Source organism: Nothobranchius furzeri, chromosome 1, assembly GCF_043380555.1.
Source record: "Nothobranchius furzeri strain GRZ-AD chromosome 1, NfurGRZ-RIMD1, whole genome shotgun sequence".
Classification (NCBI taxonomy): domain Eukaryota; kingdom Metazoa; phylum Chordata; class Actinopteri; order Cyprinodontiformes; family Nothobranchiidae; genus Nothobranchius; species Nothobranchius furzeri.
In genome coordinates this window covers 37,678,610-37,702,794 of record NC_091741.1, presented here as the reverse complement: position 1 = coordinate 37,702,794, position 24,185 = coordinate 37,678,610, and the positions used below count along the sequence as shown (strand labels likewise).

The following is a 24,185-nucleotide window of genomic DNA, read 5'->3' as shown; positions in this document are numbered from 1 at the left end:
TGGACTGTGCCTGAAAGTCCCACCCGGTTCATTAGTCTATCAAAAATGATGTTGTGGTCCACAGTATCAAAAGCTGCACTGAGATCGAGCATCACTCAAACAGATGTTTTGCCTGAATCTGTATCAATATGGATATCATTTAATACTTTATTCAGTGCAGTGTCCATGCTGTGGTGTTGTCTAAAGCCTGACTGAAAATCATCCTGGAGGTTGTTTGTCTCCAAACAGTTGTTCAGCTAGATCATACCTGCTGTAGCTGTTGTTGTCATACTGTTGGGAGAGGCGGGGTGCCCACAGTAGTTTCTGCTCATTAAATAACAACAGCTACAGCTTATAAGCTTGACTCTCCCATTTGCCAGTTAGAAATAACAAAGCTCCTCGGATGAGAAGCAAAACGTCTTCACGAAACCAAAGAAGTCCAGTTGCCTTCATTTGAACCCTTTGGATTACCATGACCTGGATGACTGAGAAGAACATTCACCAGCAAAACACAGTTGGTTGTGAGACTCGTTGACATATTCATAAGTTCTCTAAAAACTGATGCAGTGTTATCACTTAAATACCTGCTGAATCTGGTTCATTCCAGACCTGAATAATTATAAAAATCAGTTTTGGAATACACCTCAATCTGTGTGTGTGAAACCAAGATAAAGGCCTGTTACCTTCTCTTGTCGTGTGTATGTGTGTGTGTGTGTGTGTGTGTGTGTGTGTGTGTGTGTGTGTGTGTGTGTGTGTGTGTGTCCTGGCAGTAGCCGCCTGAACTGTGATGTTGTAAATTAGTGATGTGCCTTCACTCTGCTGATATGGTTAAACGATTCATGTTGTGGATATAACCTGTTTTGACCTGAACAGATGTTGTGAGTAAACCGAGTCTCCCTTGAGCCGCATAAAGTTGGTTTTGCCAGAATCAGAGTCTAGGTTAGCGGTGATCGCTAATCAGCTTCTACAGAGTGAGGGCGTTTTAAAGAGTGGCTCGTGTCACGCCCACGCAAATAGAAATACAAGTGAACCCTGAGACGTTAACATCTTTTGAAGAGTTAGGCTAGCTTGGGAAGATGGCTTGTAACAATACCTCATTTGAGAACAACTGAGTTATGATGGGTAACGGGTAAAACTGATATCTCAGAGAAAACTGAAATGGTCAGAGGCCAACATCCTTAACTCATTCACTGCCAGCCGTTTCCTGATCGATAAAGCCCTTCGCTGCCAGCGTTTATCACCGTTTTTACTGTTTTTTTTAAGAGTCACAGAACGTTGCGCGCTAGGATGATGTCGACACCAAAACAACCAAAACGAAGCGGAGACTCACCTCTTACATCAGGAAGAATCCGCGTGTTTCGAGCGTTATCCATTCTTTCATAATCCGTTGTTGAATTGTGATCGGCAGAAGCTTTTCCGGTTCACACCTAACCTTTTTTTTACAGCAGCGGCCCAAAACGATCTCCTAACACATGGATGCTCTGCTTCCTGATCACGTGACGTACGCGGATGAAGATCAGCTTTAGAGCTGGGATGTTTGTTCTCACGGTGCGGGGGCTCGTCCGACGCCCACACAGTAAAAAAAGTGAACGGTTGGATTTAAAATGACAACTTTAGTCGTCAATGGAAGTGAATGAGTTAAGCCACGCCCCATGCTTACATTCACTTCATGCACACATCACGCACGCACAGAGCTTCCAATCACATTTTAGTCAGTTTGACACTTCCTGTAACACTAGGGATGGGCAATGAGGCCTCAAATCTATATCCAATATGATCTTAAGCAATAGCAATAACAATATTTAACACAACATATGAAGTTTTTCTGTTTGTATTTGATAAAATGAATAATACCAGAAACATTGCAGGAGAAGGACTTAACGAAAGCATAGAATGCCATTAATGTTTAATATGCAAAAGTTAATACATTTTTAACAGCTACAAGAGAAAATAAATCACAATCAAAATGTTGGATAAAATAAAAAAGGTTATTTTTGTCAGCCTGAATTTATACCCGGAAATAAAATGGTTTATTTCTGTGGAAATGCCCTTTCACACGCTCACTCTGACAAAATGTGCCTCTCAGTGTTCTGACTCAGTTGCTGTATGTGGCTCTGGTAATCCAGAGGTTAAGACATCTGCCTGCTCACTCAGTTTTGCCGTGTGCTAATGTGAGTTTGACTCTCGGTGGTGTCTGCAGTAATTTATTCAGCCATCTGAAGCAGATTTCATGTTTTTATATTTTAGTTTTATTGATTATTTTCTGCAAAATATTTTGTGTCTCTAAAGATATTTGAATTTGGTCGTTTCCAAGCAGCATTTTAGTTGATTTACTCTGCTCACCTCACATGGACTCACACTGGCTAAATAAACAAAGACAGCAAAAAATACATATTAATCCTCACTTTTTAAATAGTTTACCAATAAAGGAATGAAAACAACACTGCTGAAACTGGGGTGCGCACCAGCAGCCGAGTCGGTTACATGACACCAGTCGTCTAAGCCACATACCCTGCACTGGCCAGGGGAGACAGGGTTCAGACAAGAAACTAGATTCCAGCGCCCTCATTTATCAAACGTTCGTAGAAAGGGTCCTCTATTGGGCGACAGTGGCACAGGAGTTGAGTGCTCGCCCTGTAATCAGAAGGTTGCAGGTTCGAGCCCCGCTCAGTCTGTCGCTGTCGTTGTGTCCTTGGGCAAGACACTTAACCCACCTTGCCTGCTGGCGGTGATCGGAGGGGCCGGTGGCGCCTGTGCTCGGCAGCCTCGCCTCTGTCAGTGCACCCCAGGGCAGCTGTGGCTACATCGTAGCTCATCCCCACCAGTGTGTGAATGTGTGTGTGAATGGGTGAATGACTGACTGTGTTGTAAAGCGCCTTGGGGGGTTCCAGGACTCTAGAAGGCGCTATATCAAATACAGGCCATTTACCATTTACTCTATTCCCTCCTATGACCAAAAGAATGTGTGTACGAACTGTCAAAAGGCTGATTTATGAAACATGCGGTGGCCTCTCGTACGCACGTTCCTCCGCACTCATCTGATGATAAAACCCACCTGAGCGTACCCAGGTGCTCATGCCCGTTCTCAGTCATTTACATTTAGGAACACCCGCAATTAACTGTATTTGGTTTGATTTGATAAATCGTAGAGTAATGGGTTGTCGTTTACATTTAAGGAGTCGTTCTGTTTGGAGTTAGTTTTATTTGGAAATGTCTGAGAGTGCAGCCTCAGCCTCTTCAGAGCTGTCCTTCAGTCTGGTTACCTTGGCAACGCCGCGTGTATGATCGGGGAGGTTCTCGTAGTTGTAAAATAAAATATGAACTGGAATCGGATTCGTGAGGTTTGTCTGTCGCGCCGCAAATAGTTCCCAATCACAGCATAGCCGAAGGATTTCCTTTGAGATCAGAGCGCTCACGGCCATGTTATAATGTCAGATTCCCATCGGTCACAGGTGTCTTATTGGTTTTAGCAGCAACTATTCGAAAAAGCCATTTTCCCACCGACATACCGTAACTACATACTGGGTAAATATAATTTATGCATGAGTAACACGCGGACGACTGAGACCTTCAGTACCGCTGTTCCCCCCGTTCTACCAGTAGATGCTGTTCCTACTTACGGTCAGAACTGTTCTTATTTTTAGGAGCATTTTCACACACACACGTACAAATCGGTAAATGTCATACAATACGTAAAATCGTTCCCACGCACGAAATACGCACAGATCTGTTCGTAAGTATGGCTGATAAATGAGGGCCCTGGAGAGGAGCAGGGCCTGGTGACAGGACTAGCTTCAATTGACGCTTTACATGATTTTCAAAATCAAACCCAAAAATGGGTTTGTTTGTTTTTTTACGAGGAAATAACAATATCACATGGTAAAAAGCTCCAAAATGGGATTTTCCATGATATGGCCTCTTTAAGATGTTTATGTGAAGAAAAGAACTAAATAAAATCTAAAATCCTCAGTTTGTTTTCTCGTGTCAAAGCTTCTGGTTCAAAAACAGATAAAAGCTTACTGATGCTACTTTGTGGGATGTGATGCAGCCTGAAGGTCAGAAATAAAAAAAACTGTTTATTTCATTGATCCCCCTCGTGTTAATTTCATTCTGTCTTTCTGCTCGAACATCATTTTTCTTTCCCCATGGTGGCTACGACTTCAGTCTCTGCAAGCCAACAGATTTTTTATTCTTTCGCACTCCGTGACAAAAATAAGCGTTGGTAAAAAGCTGGCAAAAATAATATTTAAATCATTCTTTTATTCTTTAAAGTTACTGTTTGTTCTGATTAGTTAACACTGTGTCCCAAATCCTCGATTACTTAAACCTCTAAAACTGGTTAAAAGGAGAAAAAGAAGCTTGTTTTAAATATTTGCTAAAAAACGAAGTGACAGAGCCTTTTTTCTCCTGACTTACTGGGGGAGTTCAGTGACATGGTGAGAGGGTAACTGTGGAGGAAATGCTTCAGGGGATTGTCAGATAAAATAAACATAAAATAAACAAATAAAAGCAACAGATGGGAGGAATGTAAACAGTCTCAGCAGGAAGAAGGGATGCAGAAGAGTGATTTAATGCAGATTTCAGTGTTCCTTTATCTCACTATTTATTTTTGTTGACAGAATAATATTTTGTCTTTCAATTTAAATCTTTGACTAATCGTCTAAAATAGCTTAGCCCTATTCTATCTGGTCAAATGTGTGTATTAATATTCTAGCTTTGATTAAGGCGTACATTTGCTGTAGAGTTATTTGAATATGTTTCTGGCATTTGGTCAGATTTATTTTTCACCAATATCTTGTTTTGCTTTGTCCAGTAGTCAGAGTGTCCATCCACTGCACAAAGCCTTCTCCAACACATTAATGCAGTTAAGGTCTGGACTATGTGGAGACTAGGGTTGTCACGGTGTGAAAATTTAATCTCACGGTTATTGTGACCAAAATTATCACGGTTTTCGGTATTATCGCAGTATTTTTTTAAACGTGCTACATTTTCAGACAACTAAATAAACCCTTTATATCAGGAAAATATTGTCCTCAGTTTGTGTCAAAATTTTGTCTAAAATGTGTTATTTTGTAATTATGTTGTTTATTTGTTTACATTTTTCCCCTTTAGTCTTTAAAATACCAATATTTGCCCATAACTTCTTCTTTTATGTCTGTTTGATGTCATCATTTTAAAAATATTAGATCAGATGATACTCAGTACTCAAGTAGCCTTCTAATCAGATACTTTTTACCCTTACTTGAGTAATAAACCCTATATCAGGAAAATATTGTCCTCGGTTTGTGTCCTTCCAGTGAGCTTTGCAGATGTGGGAAAATGTCATCAGGCAGTAATCGTTGTTAAATTCACAATTATTCTCGGAGAGAGACCAACTCTTATCTGCCCCTGGGAGCCCCGTAATGCATAGCGTCATTTCAACATGGGGGTGTCCGCGACACGGTTTTTATGCAAGTAGCGGCGCTGCGGCTGCTTTATATAGCGACTCGTTGCATTCTCCCTCAACCCAAATCCTCGGATCATGCATTTTAGCTAAAACGCTAACGTTAGCTTGCCTTGCGTTGACTGTAGAGTTGTGGGTGATGGTCACGCAGATGTGTCATGAGATTTGAAGCGTTGCTGCCTTTCACAGACACTTTTTCTGCACGTGCTGCAAACAGGATAGCCGTCTTCTATAAACTGTCCCTTGGCATTCTTCAAATATCCAAAAAATGCTTGTACTTCCCACTTTGTCTTCTTTGAGGGATAATAAATGTCCTGAGCGCTGCCGTCTCCTCCTTTGGCCGTTATTTCAGCTTTAGCTTCAAGAAAGTTTCGGTTGTAAACAACAAAGTGCGCATGTGCCGCCGGCAACTTCAGCAGATGATACGGTGGCTGGTAAGAGTCACCGCACCTACACTGCAGCCACGGTAATCCACCGAAATTATATATTTTTTTAAAAAACAAGACGGTTATTGTTATTGTCAACTTTTTTACCTGGGTTTACCGCTACACCGGTTACTGTGACAACCCTAGTGGAAACTGATGTGGAGAGGGGGTCTCATGCTCCCTGAACCACTCTTTCACTGTCTGAGCCCAATGAATCCTGGCGTTGCTGTCTTGGAATATGCCCGAGCAATCAGGAAAAGAACAATCCATTGACTGAATATACATAATCAGGTAGTCAGCTGACATCATTCTTTGGGCTCCTAAGGTTGCTAAACCTAGACTCCACCAACTGCAGCAACCCAGATCATAAACCACACGCTTTTAGAGTAGGCATGGGGTCGTCACTTCATCTTCCTCTCTTCTTACCCAGATGCCCCCTTCACTCTAGAGCAAGGTCAGTCTGGACCACAAGGCTTTCTTCCATTGCACCAGAGGAGGGCCTAAAATCAACATCATGATATATCGAGGATTTCACCTCGATAACGATAAATGGATGATGAACTACATGTATGCACAGAAACAAAAGTTGTCCACTAGTTTAATGTTGAGTCACATTTTTACGTGAGTCAAGGTGCTACAGCTTCTTAAAGGGACATGAACGTTGCCAGGGGTGGACTGGCCTATCTGGCATTCTGGCACTATCCCGGTGGGCCGCTTAGCCAAGTGGGCTGCTTGCCCAGCTTGGGCCAACGCTACTCCGCAGTTGGTGGTCTGCAGAACATTAGCTACATGGTAACCTGAAGCTAACAGAGTTTTTCCAGGCGTTTTTAGCAAGACAAACGCGGTAGAGCGATGACGTAGTTGTTTTACTGCGTTAGCATGTAGCTAATGTCCTGCTGATCTCTGCTTGTGGAGAATGAGCTGATCTGGAAGGCCAGGGCTCCCAGTCGCAGCGGTCTGGCCCTGCTTGTCATTAAACAGTCCCAGTCCATATTAGATCTTACATTCGGCCTAGAGACGAGTCCACGGGCGGCAACACCCCCCACCCCCACCGCTCTCCCAATGGGGAGGGTCGACTGAGGGCAGACGATTCGAAAAATGCCAGGGCCGAATATTGGTCCCAGTCCACCCCTGAACCTTGCTAACCTACACACATATTTTCATTTTTTTATTATCAAATTTTGTGACATGGGAAAAATTATCTCAATATGAGTCAGAAATTTCAATAACATTGAAGTTTCAATTCATTGCCCAGCCCTAGTTCAGAGTCTAATCTTTATGCTGCCATGCTAACTGAAGCCCTTTTCCCCACTTAGCCTTACTGATAAGAAGTTTTCTTATGGCAGCACAGCTTTTCAGTCCCAGTGTATGGAAATGCTCTTACTTTCACTATCAACTTTGCAGAGATGGGAAATCGTGGCATCAGCAAGTCATCTCCATGTCATGTTTTTGTTCTGCTCGGCAAGAAAACCAGGTGATTTCAATTAGCACAGTGAATGAACCTGGTTCAGTAGCTGAGCAGAACAAAAACATGACATGGAGATGACTTGTTGATGCCACATTTTCCCATCTCTGCAAATTTGCAAGAAATGTTGCACCAAATGTCTGTTTTCTGTACACACCTTGGTTTTAATTTCATGGTTCAGTTTATTCTTGGTACAATGGTACCTACACCAGCCTACGTTAACTGGGAAAACCGGGTCCTTTGAAGGATGCAGCCTTTGAATTTGGACGCAGCTTGCTATGTTGTTGACTAAAGAACATCTCTATCCCATACTGAACATTTTGTACATTTACCCTAACACCCATACATACCTTACTTCTACTGTTGGTTTTCTTCTATTAGATTTCACAAAACATCACAATCAGCCAGAATTATTTTCCAAACACATCTCTTCTAGGAAGTTGATGGTTCTCCTCTTTCCTTCCAGTTTTTAACAATGTGTTGGACAGTTTTGAGCCTAGTTTTGGGCGACGGTGGCACAGGAGTTAAGTGCTCACCCTGTAATTGGAAGGTTGCCCCGCTCAGTCTGTCGCTGTCGTTGTGTCCTTGGGCAAGACACTTAGCCCACGTTGCCTGCTGGTGGTGGTCGGAGGGACCGTTGGCGCCAGTACTCGGCAGTCTCGCCTCTGTCAGTGCGCCCCAGGGCAGCTGTGGCTACATCGTAGCTCATCCCCACCAGTGTGGGAATGTGTGTGTGAATGGGTGAATGACTGATTGTGTTGTAAATAGGGTTGTCACTGTAACCGGTGTAGCAGTTAACCCCGGTAAAAAAGTTGACAATAATAATAACCGTCTTGTTTTTAAAAAAAAAACTATATTATCTCGGTGGATTACCGTGGCTGCGGTGTAGGCGCGGTGACCCTTACCAGCCACCGTATCATCTGCTGAAGTTGACGGCAGCACATGCACATTTTGATGTTTACAACCAAACTTTCTTGAAGCTAAAGCTGAAATAATGGCCAAAGGAGGAGACGGCAGCGCCCATGACATTTATTATCCCTCAAAGAAGACAAAGTGGGAAGTACGGGCATCTTTTGGATATCTGAAGAATGCCGAGGGACAGCTGATAGAAGACGGCTATCCTGTTTGCAGCACGTGCAGAAAAAGTGTCTGTGAAAGGCAACAACGCTTCAAATCTCATGACACATCTGTGTGACCATCACCCACAACTCTACAGTCAACGCAAGGCAAGCTAACGTTAACGTTTTAGCTAAAATGCGTGATCCGAGGATTTGGGTTGAGGGAGAATGCAACGAGTCGCTATATAAAGCAGCCGCAGCGCCGCTACCTGCATATAAACCGTGTCGCGGACACCGCCATGTTGAAATGACGCTATGCATTACGGGGCTCCCAGGGGCAGATAAGAGTTGGTCTCTCTCCGAGAATAATTATGAATTTAACAACGATTACTGCCTGATGACATTTTCCCACATCTGCAAAGCTCACTGGAAGGACACAAACCGAGGACAATATTTTCCTGATATAGGGTTTATTACTCAAGTAAGGGTAAAACGATATCTGGTTAGAAGGCTACTTGAGTACTGAGTATCATCTGATCTAATATTTTTAAAATGATGACATCAAACAGACAAAAAATAAGAAGTTATGGGCAACTATTGGTATTTTAAAGACTAAAGGGGAAAATGTAAACAAATAAACAACATAATTACAAAATAACACATTTTAGGCTAAATTTAGACACAAACTGAGGACAATATTTTTCTGATATAAAAGGGTTTATTTAGTTTCCTTATTACGTCCCCGGCTCTCTAGGAGAGATGAGGAGGGGAGTAATAAAATTAGTGTGTGGGTAAATAATAACTAAGTGCTGTGTTGCTTAAAAACCAAGGATTTTGTTACAAAACCAAGGGATATTTACAAAGAACCTAAAAACAATACTATATACAAAACCGAAGGAGCAATAATCAAAAGGGGAGAAAACGAAAAGCGCCACCCCAGAAGGGGGTGGGAGGAAAACCGAGAATATTAAATATATAAATGTTCAAAAGGGGAGATCCTAAATCGAGGTCAAAATGCCGGTCCGAAGTTGAGTTACCAAAAGTCTATCGAAATACCAAATTCCAAAAGCGAAGTAAATACCAAAGACGAATTGAGAGCAAAACCAAATATGAGCACACGAGGAGAAGAGAATAGTATAAACTCGGCCAAGTCTATACTACCCTTGGATCTCCTCCCAGAACTGAGGACCGAAAGCAGCTTTTAACAGCTGGTAAGTGATCAGCCATGATTTGTTCCAGCTGAGCACCAGGTGACGGGCGAGGCAGAAGCCAATGAGGCCATCTTGTGGCCGAAAAGGGGCACGGCACTTAACATTCCTGAAAATTTAACATGTTTTAAAAAATACTGCAATAATACCGAAAAACGTGATAGTTTTGGTCTCAATAACCGTGAGGTTAAATTTTCACACCGTGACAACCCTAGTTGTAAAGCACCTTGGGGGGTTCCAGGACTCTAGAAGGCGCTACATCAAATACCATTCACCCCAAAATTCCACCATCTCCGCTCCGCTCCGGCACGAACTCTGCAGCAAAATCGGTCCCGTTGTAGTCAATCAGAGCTGTTCCACTACTGCGGCCGATTCTATTTTTGCCAGACGCCGGAGCACCTCCGCAGTCAATGGACAGAAATCACATCTGCCCAACAGGAAAGGGAGCAAGCACAACTTCCGTTATTTCACAATAAATTGATAAACAAAAAGCATTTTTTGTTTCACATGCACAGGTTTAACAACTTTTAACAACTATCAATGGCGGCTGAACTTTAAATGCACAAAAATAAGCCATAAATACAGTTTCCACTATCAAAGTAGTCACACTTTGTTGATCCAAACACTGCTGATCTCTCAACGCAAATGATTGGCAGATTAAACAGTTCAATTCGATGCTTCTCCCACACAACGGGTGTTTGGATCTAACTTCCGCGTTCATTGCTCGGACTGTATCGCAAGATCTCGAAAATCCTGCGCATGCCTGTTTGCGCACATCAGGTCTCCGCACCGGACCGGAGCCGTTGTAGAGCGGGTACCGGTAAAAATTGAGTTCGGAAGCGAGCGGCTGCGCAAGGCAGGGGCGGAGCAGAGGTAGTGGAATCTTGGGTCAGTTTTAGATTGTGCTATCTCCTCAGATGTTATCTCTGCTTGAGCCATACAAACGGGCTGACCCTTCTGAAACATACATACATGGTTGTTAAAGATATGAGAAGCTGCTTTTTGCTTCTGCTGGGGTTACATAACTTATTACCAGGTGAAAGATAATCACCCTTGCAGTGATTATCCAATAGGAGGCTTCTATCTGCTTAGGTACTCAGCCTTTCCACCAGATGACAAAAGTCACCTATAGCTCTTTTCCATCGCCTGGGATTGTCGCGGGTAGTTACGTAATTTCTCCCCCAATCAGAGGACTCTGGACCTTTTACGCTTTGGCTCCGCCCAGACCAAAAATCTCTGGACCCACAACAGAAGGGGTCCCGCTCTGGCCCGCTACTGGACCGGTTCGGGTAGTTTCCTGGACTGGTTTAAACAATCGAAACAGAATATTTAGTGACCCGATCCTTCCCATTCCATGCCAGTTTGGTCGGTGGAAAAGGCCTATTAACGTCTGTGAAGGTTACTATGCAGCAATTAGCCTCTGTCATAGTGGATGGGTGTGTTTCCATTGGCTGCAGTGTCACGTTTTGGGCACCTCCTGGTATTGTGTATTTTTGAGTAGCTCCGCTAAAGTTATGCTTCGAGTCTATTTTCTATGTGTTACGCTTCCAGAACGCGAGTTCAGATAATAAAAGATCTCACCACAAGCCAACTGCACACACACAGGCTGCTTCACACTAATATGGTGTCAAAAATCTGCTGCAAAGGACAAAATGTTTCTGGTTTTAAGTTTGATTCTTTTTTTTTTTCTCTTTTTTTTCAGGTGAGCAATGGCTCATTCACCTGGGGAAACAACCTGTTGACACTGTCAGACATCAACATCCGCATCCCTACAGGTAAGGAACAAAGTAAAGACCTAGATTAGAAAGAATAACAGAATCACTGAGAAACAAACCAGAAGCCACTGCAGCTATCACTGGTTTCAATTCAATTCAGTTTATTTGTGTAGCGACAAATCACAAGTGAGTCGTTTCAAGGCACTCAGTAAACGTTCCAATACAGTTCAGTTCATCATGCCAGTCAGTACTAGCTTACCCATTTAATTATAGATTCACTAGGATAAATACAATAAAGTTTATCTCTCACCATATAGAATATTTACTAAGAAATCACAATGTAACCATAGAAACACTACTTGGCATATATGGTGTGTGTGTGTGTGTGTGTGTGTGCTCTGTCTTCTCCATCCCCAGTGAGTCGTGGAGGATGGCTGCTTATACTGAGCCTGGATCCTCTGGAGGTTTCTTCCTGTTAAAAGGGAGTTTTCCTCTCCACTGTCGCTGCATGCTTGCTTAGTGTGAGGATTGCTGTAAAGACTCTGACACTAGTCAGTGACTTGATGCAACCTGCTGGGTTCCTTATATAGGAAACTTTTTTCTGATTGGCTAAATGAACTGACCTGTATTGGATTGTTTACTGTGTGAAGTGCCTTGAGACGACTCTTGTCGTGATTTGGCGCCTTATAAATAAACTTGAATTGAATTAAAAAGTGTCCCACATAAGGTACCCAGTAGATTCACTCGAGTCGATGGGTGTTTCTTAATGTCAAGGAACCTCGCCTTGATGCTTTGGCCCCGCCCGGTTGCCTAGAAGATACAGCATCAAGAACCGCCAAGGCGTGTTCCGATGTTCATGTTCTACCGAGACGTGTGTTCTCCGTTTGTTAGCCGTTTAGCTAGCTGAGCAAAGACACACGGGAGGTGCCTTGTTGCCTTACATCGGTCAAAAATTTCCCGGAATACAGCGCAGTTTTTTCAAAAGGATAGAGGATCAGGAGCCAGCAACTACTTCAGGGGCAAATTTCTAGTTTAAATGTAAGTAAACTTTTAAAAGTAAAATTTTAGCTTTTGGGCTGATAACAAAAAAAATTTTTTTTAGATCCAGAGCATTCATCTGTGGTTGGTTAGTTGCTTAGTAGTTGCAGCTTTGGTGGACACCAGGTACTAACTTGCTTACATATTTAATAAAACCAATATGTACACAATAAAAAAGTAAAATGCTCATTATACAGAAACTTATAAGTATAAAATAACTTAACCGCACGTGTCACGTGGCGTCAGGCACATTTGTTCTATTTAACCATTTTCTTTGACCAAGGAAGGACAGTGTCCTTGTAAGCAAGGTGCCTGGCCTAGCAAGACAATGTCTTGCTAGGCCAGGCACCTTGACATTGAGACACCCATTGACTTTTCCTGTGTGAAGTAGCCATATTGGATTTTGAGGTTGGGGTTGGTTGGTAATTACAGACTTTAAAAGTTGGAATTCTGACATGGGGTGGGGTGTTTCAAGTTGATTTTTCCCAAGTTTTAACAAACCAATTTGCTAGCACTTTACATTACAGCTCAGTAATAACATGGTAATAGTGAAGTTATACTGACGTAACAAACACCGTATTTTCCGGACTATAAGGCGCTACATTTTTCCCATGCTTTGAACCATGCAGCTTATAATGAGGTGCGGCTTTACTGAAGATTTTCCTTCACCTGCCAGGGGGCGCTTTAGCAGAAAGTGAAACAGGTGGAAGTCAAAAGTGGAAATCGAAGAAAGTGCTCATTTTAATTTAACATGCAAGCAGCCGGCACGACGAAGAATTTTTTTCTAATCCATACCCCCTCATCGTGGTAACTACACGTATGAGTTCATATGTTGCCGCATTTAAGTTGAAGGCCATCGATCTGGCAGTAAAGGAGGGAATCAGTGCTGCCGCACGTAAGCTTGGCATGAATGAATCCATGGTTCGGCGCTGAAGACGGCAGCGGGAAGAACTCATTCAAGCCAGCTTCACCCGGGGATGATGACAGCAACACGGACAGCGACACTGACATCGCCACAGAAGGGTATGTGATGAAGCTCTTCTGAGGCTGTTCAACTCCGACACTGAAGAAGAGGACTTCGGTGGTTTCAGTGCGCAGGAGGACGATGAATAAACTAATCAATAACTTTTCAGTTTTGTTTGATACTGATCAGTTCAGTTAAACTATGTTTTCAATTCAGTAGATATCCGGTAGATATCTGCGGCTTTTAGCCCGGTGCGGCTCATATAAGTACAGTTCCATGTTTTTTTTAAAACTTATTTGGCACGGCTTATATTGAGGTGTGCTCTATAGTCCGGAAATTATGGTAGGTTATAACTGAGTAATAATATGTAATTTCTCTTACTTGTATCTATGAAATGGCACAGTAATAACTTCAGCTTTTAGACCACTAATATCATAGTAATGGTGTTGTAATAACAATTAAATAAACACGTTTTAATGTCTATATTCCTACATTGTAATTACAGTGAGATAAAACAGTAATAAGTTTTCATTTTGGCTTGCCAGTATCTACCTAACTACCTCTTATTGCCATATAGTTTTAAGGTATAAGGACTGTTTTTTTCTTATTGTTACACCGTAATGACCGAAGATAGAACCATGTAGGTGTCTGTTGTAACGTTGTAAAAAAAATGCAATAATACAATAATGAATCAGGGCTGCTAAGTTACCTATAACCTGTTTCCTATAATTTATTATTCATATAAACACGAAAAGTCATAGTAATTACCAGGAAACAATACTGGCAATTTAATAGGAATAACCATAAATCAGGGCTGCACAGTGACCAATAGACTGTTTCCAATTTACTTCTTTGTAATTTCCTGTTAGTGTAAACACAAAAAGTCATAGTAATTATTAGGGATGAGCCGGATACTCGTTTCAGACGAGTATCCGGTACGGATAAAGCACTTTTGACGAACATGAGCATGAAACGAGTAAACCTCGTAAATATCTGTAATCGTGCTGAAGGAAAATCCTCATTGGGTAACTGACTGTCTTCACGCTCTGTGATTGGCCAGTGTCAACCGAAGCTGTGAAAAGCACGATGTGGATATAAACACGCTGCTGTGATTGCAGAGGTCCAGTTGGCAGCTGACAGTGAGGAAAGGGAGAGAGTTCCATCATTTATAGGTGGTTCACTTCTTAAATACGCCAAAGATGTGAAGCTGATTCTCGACAGTGAGCCTGTTCTGAAGACAAGAATTGAAAAGAAAAAAGCTGAAAGAGAGTTAATACCCATCTCACACAAAATCAAAGAAAACTAGGTCTTTTTGTTAGTTTGTTGGGTCATTATTGTTAACAATTTTGTTTTAAGCACAATTTTTGTAGTTAAACTTTTGACATGTCAAAAGTAAAGTCTTTCAACGACAGTTACTTGTAAATGTTTATGTTGGGCCGTTCAGGTTTTTTTGTGCATTCAGTTTTGCTGTAATTTACAGTTTTTAAATTTAAATACTTTTTTAATCAACAAAAGCTTTGCAAGTGCTTTGCAAAAACTTTACAAGGTCATTGTGTAATTTCAGTAAAGAAAAGTTCACTGTAAAATAAAAAATTTGCAAACTTTACAGGGGTTTATTTCCTTGCCTTCCTTTGTTAATGGGTCATTATGAAATCAAGTTGAAAAAGGTAGTTGGTTTGAAGTCCTTGGTTACCCTGTGTGTTTTCTGGTGATATTTATGACTTTTTATGTTTAAACTAATAGGAAATTACAAGGAAGTTAATTCGAAACAGGTTATAGGTCACTGTGCAGCCCTCATTTATGGTTATTCCTATTAAATTGCCAGTATTGTTTCCTGGTAATTACTATGACTTTTCGTGTTTATATGAATAAGAAATTATAGGAAACGGGTTATAGGTAACTTCGCAGCCCTGGGTCATTATTGTATTATTACACATTTTTTTTACAAAGTTACAACAGACACCTACATGGTTCTAACTTCGGTTTATTACGGTGTAATAATAAGAAATAAAACAGTCCTTATACCTTAAAATGATATGGTAATAAGAGGTAGTTAGGTAGATATTGGCAAGCAAAAATGAAAACTTATTACTGTATCATTTCACTGTAACTACAATGTAGGAAGTAAGACATTATAACCTGTTTATTTAATTATTACAACACCATTACTATGATATTAGTGGTCTAAAAGCTGAAGTTATTACTGTGCCATTTCATAGTTACAAGTAAGGGAAATTGCATATTATTACCCAGTTATAACCTATTTGTTACGTCAGTATTACTTCACTATTACCATGTTATTACCGAGCTGTAATTTAAAGTGCTACCAAAAATTCATCTAAAATGCTAGCTATTCAATAAGCTAATTAAACCAATGAGAGCGTGAGCGGGAAGACAGGAGAGGATATCTGGTTTAGTGTGACGTGGCGAATGAAACACAATTCAGCAGCTTGAACCACAGAAGCACACAAATTGGCTCATCATCCTTCGTAGAAAAACAAAATGTGCATGTTCCCGCTCTTATTTTGGAATTCTGAGCTGACTGTCTCCATCCAACTTACTGGATGATGACAGCTAAACATTGTTCTGTCTCACTGCAGATCTTCACACCTCTTTACTTTTCTGAGTCGGTGTGATCAGTGAGATTTTTATTTGAGTTGTTTAAGAAGATTTAGTGAAGATGGGGTCAGACACTGAAAGGAGAAGCTCGTGTGAGAGCGCTGTTTAAATCTGAGCGAAGCATGCAGGCCCGCTGTTGCAGCAGGAATTACCGACGCGCTGCACACGATCCGAGTGAGTGACATACAACACCATCCATCTGCTGTTCTCTTGGACACCACCCGCTCTCCTGACGTTTGGTATTTTAGTGATGAGTCTCCCAGGGTGCGACTCTTGAAATCTGAGTTGTGCTACCACTAAGCAAGCAGGACATGCTGTTCTGTCATAGTTCTGCTGTGATTCTGCTCAAAGTAACAGGATTTCTCTGCTCGTGCAGCATGGGTCGTTTTCCACGTGGTTCAGATTCTCCAGTGCTGCAGATGTTTAGATTTAGTAAAGAGGGATGAAGTCACTGGAGTATTTTAAGGATCCTTTAATGTTTGTACTGTCTGACCGGTGATGCTGCATTTAGGTTCTCCATGAAAAGCATCAGTCAGGTGTTTATACAGACCTTAAACACTGGCACAGGTTTAAGTTGGAATTGATTTAAAACAGAAGGTTTTAAGGTGCAAACTAAAAACAACCTTTCTTGTGCGTTTAAATTTGAGCAGCACTTACATTCGATCACTCTTGGTTTTTTTTTTATTTCAGGTCAGCTGACGATGGTTGTGGGTCAGGTGGGATGTGGGAAGTCCTCTCTGCTGCTGGCCATGCTCGGTGAGATGCAAGCCATCGATGGACGAGTCTTCTGGAGCAAGTGAGCTATTATTGTACACGAACCTTGAACAGCAAAGTTTAACTTTAAAAATGTGTTGTTGTTTTTTTTTATGTTGGAGCAGATACTTGCTTCTGATTGGGTGCAAGGATCCCATTAGAGCAGGGGTGTCAAACTCCAATTCACACTGGGCCGAAATGAAACACTGGGACGAAGTCGTGGGCCAAACTTATTATTTTTTGAAAAAGTGACGGCAAATGTGCACATTTTCCTTTATCCGTAGATATGCACCGTTGAACCATTTCATTTGGAAACAAACATTTTTGCATCAACACTGAATGTGGAATAGTCAAATTACACACGAGCAAGTCAATTTTAAGTAAAACGCATCAGTGGTATTCATTACGTATGTCTCAATTTATCATTATTTTAATTCCTTAAAATGTGTTTATATTCAGCATTTTTTTCATCTTTAGAATCTTATAAGCATTCATGTTTTATGTTTTCTTGTTTTTTATTTGTTGTTCTTATTTTTTACTCTCCTTTTCTTGCTCCTGTAATGAATGTCATCGCTGCAGTGACACCAAGCTTTCCAGTTCCTGTTTTATTCTGTAGTTTAAATCGTTTTTCACAGGCCAGCAACAAAAATCAAACAATAATTTGATCTTAAATGAAAATGCAATATCTCACCTATTAACTCCCATGCTCTGGAGCAGAAAAAGTGCATAAAAACAAAACAATTCAAGCTCAGTTTGCTCCACTCTGATTTACTGTGATGCTCACCTGTTCCAGCCACACACCTGCATCTGTGGGGTTGGGCTCTGAGCTGAGGAAGGAGTTCATCAGTGACTCCTGTGTTGTTCTGGTCATCTTCATCACAGACAACAGGTGCTCCCACAGTTTTGTGCTGCTGAACATGGAGAGCATCTGAGTAGCTGGACCACGCTGCTGGGTCAGCCAGAGTCATACTGACTGGAGCGTGTCGCCGTAGTTATATCAGCTCTGTCTTGAAGTTGGTTGGAGAACTCTCTCCGTCAGCCGTGAACAGTTTACTGAGCGGTTGAAATCGCTGTTTCTGAGCTTCAAAGTCGGCTAATTGTTGAGTAAGAGGAGTGTTTTCAGTTTGTCTGAGACTGAGGAGGTAACGCTGCAGACACCGGTCGATACTGGCACCACAGACCTGGAAACACAAAGGAGGGGGCACTTTGATTGATGCGCTAACGCTGCAAAGCATGGGATTTGTAGTCTGTGTGGCCAAATGGGCCAGTTTTAATGTATATTTGATATGTGATCTCGCGGTCCATATATAAATAGACAGCGGGCCAAATTTGGCCTGAGGGCCTGAGTTTGACACCTAAGCTTTAGAGGGAAAGTTGGATCATTTTTAATAATCCGTTTTTCTTTCTTTCCCAGAGATTAGTGTAAACTTTTAATATTCTGTCTCTGATCATCATTCATCTAAATAAATCTTTAGGATTGTTCATGGAAAATCTTAAGAAATACTATTTAATAAAGTATCTGTTGGTTAATTATTTTTTCCATGTATTCCCAACTTTATCTGCAGATATTTTTGATGGTATCAGCAACTCAGTTAGGACGTAATGCTGAATATTTTTAAGCAGCATTTAAGTGTATTTATTCACAGATAAATATGAAAATTGCACATTGTTGCTTTTTACAGGATTCAGAATTAAAGTAAAAATATTGAACACATTTAGCCTAAAATTGATGAACATTTTCAGGGTAATTGTTATTAACTCATTCACTGCCAGCCGTTTCCTGACCTGTAAAGCCCTTCGCTGCCAGCGTTTCTCACCATTTTTACTGTTTTTTTAAGAGACTCAGAACATTACGCGCTAGGATGATGTCGACGCCAAATCAAAGCGGAGACTCACTTCTTACATCAGGAAGAATCCACGCGTTTCGAGCGTTATCCGTTCTTTCATAATCTGTTATTGAATTGTGATCGGCAGAAGCTTTTCCGGTTCACGCCTCACTTTTTTTACAGCAGCGGCCCAAAACGATCTCCTAACACATGGATGTTCTGCTTCCTGATCACGTGACGTGTGACGTACGCGGATGAAGATCGGCTTTAGAGCTGAGATGTTTGTTCTCACGGTGCGGGGGCTCGTCATTGGCAGTGAATGAGTTAAAGTATAAAAATACATCATATTAGAAATGCAGATGTTTTGATTTTTATAATTTAATTATTTTAAAGGCTGTTTTGCTTCAGTGATGCAGATTTAGGTGCTTTTATTGTGAAATCACACTAGCACCCAAATCACAAATGAGCTTGGGTCTCGTTTGAATGAAATGATTTCTGCAGACACTTCCACCTGCAGCCTCTCCAGGTTTCACACTAACTGTTGTGGATGTTTCTGTGTGTGGTTTCACTTTACTTCCTGCCTTCATTAAAATCAGGCTGCCTGATTGTGAGATGGTCCACGAGGGGAACGTCAGGTACTCCACCTCTCTGCCTCTGTCTCTAGAAACTGTAAACGTAGCTTAAGTTTCTTCGGCTTCCTGTTCAAAAACAACAGTTGAACTGCAGGGAGCCTAGGTCTCCTCCCCTTCCGGTCGGCTCACGGGTTCCCGGAAGAACGAAAAAATGAATGCAAGTCAACGGGGCTAAAAACGCTATTTTATAGCCCGTTTTGCCTTACGCCCTGGATCACACGTGTTGTACTGCAGTTTAAATAAAGCAGAATGATGGATGTTTTGATCACACCAGTCACGTACTTTGAGACTCATTAGCTTGTAAAAGTTCGTAATTAGCATGACTACACAGCAGAAATCGGCACGTCGCATTTGTGACGTCACCACATAATCTCCTCTCCCCTAGCGTAGCTGCTACTTACCACATGACCAGATTTATGGTGGTTCTTTCCTCCTATGGGAAGTTTGCTGAACTTTCAGCCCTTTTCCCTCAGCTTTCTCTGTGTCTGGTTCGATGACGTCACTTTCGTGAAGCGCATTTGTAGTCCTGAACTTATTTTCACGCTCCCGTTCGAAAATAAGCACGTTCTTGGTATCAAAATGTGTCTTTAAACTTCATGGGCATCATGTGTGAAATCCATGGCAGAAAACAAGCGGAATTAGAAAATAGCATTTTTAGCCCCGTTGACTTGCGTTCATTTTTCCGTTCTTCCAGGGACCCGTGGTCCGGAAGTGGATGGGCGTGGCTTAGGCTCCCTATTCTGGACACACAGGAACGTGTCAGAAAGAGCTTCAGCTCCTTCTGATTATGTCCACAAGCTGCTGTTAGAGAAAATGTTTAAAGGATTAAAGACCACGGGGCTGCAAAAACATTTTAAAAACTGTTTTTATCACTAAATATAGAAGCGTTACTTAAGAGATTGTGTGTTTGTGGCATTTGGAGCAGCGCTGATTGTGTTGTTAACTATTCTATCAATGTGTTTTGTGTATTTGCTGTGTTTATTGTTTTGGTGCAGTCATCTGTCTTTGCCACCTTAAATCACCCAGTTTAAACCATTCCTGACACATTGCCCTGCTGACCAATGTGACCAGTAAGTGACGTCAGCTGTCAGTCTGGTGTGTAACGCCTAAGCCTGCCGCACACGAGAGCAATCTGCTGAGCAAACGGCCTCGAATGACCGTTTGCTCAGCAGATTGCTCGCCATGTGCGCCTGATTTTCTCTGAGATTTTTGCCTCACGAGACGCTGAGCCAAATATCTGACCAGTCAGATATTTTCCGCCTCACAGGGGTAGAAACTCACAGTGTGCGCACTACATGAGCTGCAGGCTGAGCTGAAATATTCTAGTGGCCAATCAAAGTGCGTTCTCCGCTCACATGACCCCAATATGTATTCAGATGCAGGGCCCTGCCCCGTCTGCGTGTCTGAAAAATCAACAAAACGCTACCTTGCGGATCGATGGGCCCACTGTTTCCACTACCCTCTCGAAGGATCCGGGCGGCGGTACTGTCGGAAGGATTCTGGGTCTTCCAGGCACATCTCTTGGAGTAAATTGGCATAAACTCCTTGCCTGGCCCATCTTTCCAGCCACCATACGATACTCTCCTTACCTTGAAATGCCGGTGGCGGCGGCGCTTCGTCAAAAAGAAAAGTTGAGGCACTTCCTCCTTTCCCAGCTCTGTCTCTGTTTTGTTTATTTTCTGACATGCAGACAGGGGGCTGCAATCTTGAAATCATGTGATCAGAGAACGTGCTTCGATTGGCCACTAGAAAAGTTCATCATGGAGTGCGCACACGGCGAGTTTCTACCCCCCGTGAGGCAGAAAATATCTGATTGGTCAGGTTTTCGGCTCAGCGTCTCGTGAGGCGGAAAAGTCAGTGAAAATCGGGCGCACACGGCGAGCAATCTGCTGATCAGTCATTCAAGGCCGTTTGCTCAACCAATTGCTCCCTCTTCTGAGCGAGATAACGACATCTGCTGGGCTCAGAGGCAGCTACTCGACTTACCGAGTCCGCCATTTTCTACCAGGCCCAGCCTAGCTGTGCCAAGCAAAATGCTTGGTAACATAAAAATATAGCTTTTAATGGAAATTCAGTACTTTCATTCTTCACACCTCTAAGCGCCTCGTAGAGGCAATAAGTTTAATAAATATAGCTTTACTATAGCATTATTGTGTATTTTGTGCTCAAATACATTTGCATATTCGTAGTTTTTCCTCCCTTTGGTGAATTGTCTACTTTGTAAGTATTGCAAGTAGCCCGGTTGTCATCCTTTCTCGTCAAGTATAACCAAACCGCCGAGCATTTGTGCTGCTTAAGCGCCAGGTTTCCTGCTGAGTGAATACATGAGCTACGCAACGTTCGCGGTGACGTTATTCACGCCGACTGAAATGAATAAGGGAATCAACAAGAAGTGGTTTTTGGTTCCCACGCCTCATGTTGAGGTAGGATCAATGCTGAGTCTGTAGCTGTGGAGCGTTTGTGAGTGTGCTAACGCTTTAAACTCCCCGAGGCTCTTAAAATACCAAACATCTTTGTGGAAGAAGCCACAAAACCTAATTATCCCAGACAGACGATGACTGCATCACTTACACGGCCCTTCTTTTCTGGGTGGGAAGGTTAATTCGATAAGCAGGCTGATATCGCTTCATCATCGTCTGCGTTTGTCATGAAAATATTTTCCTTTTGTTTTTATGTTTCTGGTCTTTTGTTATTTTCTGCTTCAAACACAAAGAAAACTGCTTTTCTTTGTTTTTGTGTGGTTTGTGAGTGTTTAATCACACATGCTGACGGTAATTCTAACTAACGTACTCACTTTGACAGTTGGTCAGAGACAGAGCAGTCTGAGGACGACGTCAGGAGGTACAGCTTCTTCTTCTGGTCTCCTGCTTTTTGTTTCAGACCTCAAGTGACCCTTCGACCCCCCTCCTGCTTCTCCTTCCATCAGTTTTAACACCATTTGTGGGTTTTGTGCTTCACTAAGTGGAGAATACTGGTTTGAATTTAATTGGGAAAAGGTTTCCTGCAGGCCGTGTTGCTCCTGAACGCAAAACCTTTTAGGTCAAAACTCAAATCTTCTTTCCCACGATGCATCAGGTTCCTTCATACATCATGTCAGGTGCAAGGATGAATAGTTTTCAACTGCTAACAACGAAACCAGCTGCACTGAGTAAAACTCAACTGCCGGGTGTACTTGTCCACACAGGTCAGATACTAACAATAACGTGTAAACACCATCGAACCGCTCAAATGTTTGAACTGTTGGGACGTTTTGCTTCAGCATCCTAAAGCAGTGAGCGTTCAGGAGCCACAGTGGCCTCTAGAGTGTCTTATCTTGCGGTTTTCCTTTTGGGAATGTTGTTAGATTTGTGCTTTTAATGCTGGGAGTTGCTTTCCTGCTCATTTAAATGTCCTGCTGATTAATCACCATCCATCTTTATGTTCTGATATAATCTGTTCATTTTATTGTTTATATTAAATATGTCAAAGGGACACTTTTCTATTTTTTCATATTTTTAGATCATTTTCTTGAGCCAGTATGTGCTAAAATGACCCTTTACAGGGTTAATGAAAGGCCAGCCAGCCCCTATTGCCCCCTGTGGCCAGAACACTTGCAGCTCCATAGTTGCCGGTCTGGTCTGTTTGATTTAGAAAAAATCTAGCTGTCATACCTGGCGCTGCAGTTTGGCTCCAGCATGATTTAGATCATGAACACAGCTGATTTGTATATTTCAGTGATGAATCACTCCTGTAGACACTTAGGATCGCTGGGAAACGTTCCAGCTGTTAGATTAAGCTGTTAAAAAGACAAACGCGCAGCGAGGAGATTGGTTTTGGTTTTGGTTCTACAAACGGACTTTAGGGGGTGCTAAAAGCAAGCCAAACTGCCTAGTCTCCCTTTAAACTCCAGATGAAGTTTAAAGAGCAAGTCACCCCCTACCAAAGTATTACTCCACTCTCACTTCCTGTTTGAAAAATGCAACAAATGCTGTTGCTAGCAGACCGAGAGGGCGGGGCCGCTAACAAATACACACACACAGGCTCACAATGCCATTGTGACATCATATGGTACCAGCTAACGTTCTAGGGTACCTCTTAGCCAATAGCGATGGCAGATTTAAATTCAAATGCAGTGCAGAGTTTTTACCTGACAATGGTACAACACTGACAGTTTTAAGCAGAAAATTTAAATTTAAACTAAAATGCACTAAAGTGCTAAACTACTGACTACACGTGTCTGCAGCACGATTAGACACGCATTTATATAGTTTATCAGGAAAAAAAAGTTGATTTGTGGGTGACTTGCTCTTTAAAAACACTGGAAAGTTAGAATAATTCCTATTTTTATTTAGATTTACTGGGCACAGGTCGATCCAGAACAGTCCTCCTCAGCCCCTGTTCTCGGTACCAGAATGTGCTTTTGTGGGAAATCACCAGCAGATCTGTTTCTTTCCCAAAAATAGTCTGGAATATTAATTTGTCCCATTAGGGATGAATCACACCTGTTTTTAATTTATGTCAACGATTCAAACACAGAAAAATCCTTCAAAATATTTAAATATATGAAAATCAGAAAACAAAATAACAACAGCCCATAACAGTAAATACTTTCTTTTAGCTTCCCGTTGGCAGTTCTGTAAAAGCAGGAAAAGGGTGTCGTTTATTTCAGCTGACAAAAGTAAAACATGAAACCGGTTTTAGAACCGACTGTTTTGTTTGTGTTTGTCTTTTACGTGGAGACTCAGCAGAACGCTCTGTTTCCCTGTTGACGTTTTCATCATTTGTATGTTTTTGTGTTGCCGTACACGCTGCTGCTGTTGTTGATCATTCGCAGGCCCGCCGCCGGTAAACTGATCCATTTCCTGTTTTTATTCCTCATATCTGACCAACGATTCCTCATGTTGCGGTGGAGTTTGATGGTTTTTCCAACGATATCCGCCTCCTCTTCACCAACGCCCTCCTCCGGTGTTCATCGAGCCGATTAGAACAGGAACGCTGATCTGATGTTAACCAGTCAGCCCATTGTTTGTTATTATAACAACAATTATATTCAATTGATGTACTTTAACTGCTTGATCATC

The 24,185-nt window shown here is 41.9% G+C and overlaps 1 protein-coding gene across 12 annotated transcripts in view; it reads left to right on the top strand.

Moving 5' to 3' along the window:
* The window catches only part of abcc9 (ATP-binding cassette, sub-family C (CFTR/MRP), member 9), a 140,621-nt gene that overhangs the window by 54,331 nt on the left and 62,105 nt on the right, over nt 1-24,185 (top strand). For 8 of the 12 annotated variants that reach the window (XM_070544760.1, XM_054739817.2, XM_070544772.1 and 5 more), the window contains 4 exons: nt 11,281-11,353; nt 16,605-16,710; nt 19,090-19,128; nt 21,928-21,966. In XM_070544760.1, coding sequence (XP_070400861.1) covers nt 11,281-11,353; nt 16,605-16,710; nt 19,090-19,128; nt 21,928-21,966 — 257 coding nt within the window. The remainder of the gene's footprint in view (nt 1-11,280; nt 11,354-16,604; nt 16,711-19,089; nt 19,129-21,927; nt 21,967-24,185) is intronic. The other 4 variants (XM_070544945.1, XM_070544826.1, XM_054739823.2 and 1 more) reach the window with 2 other exon arrangements.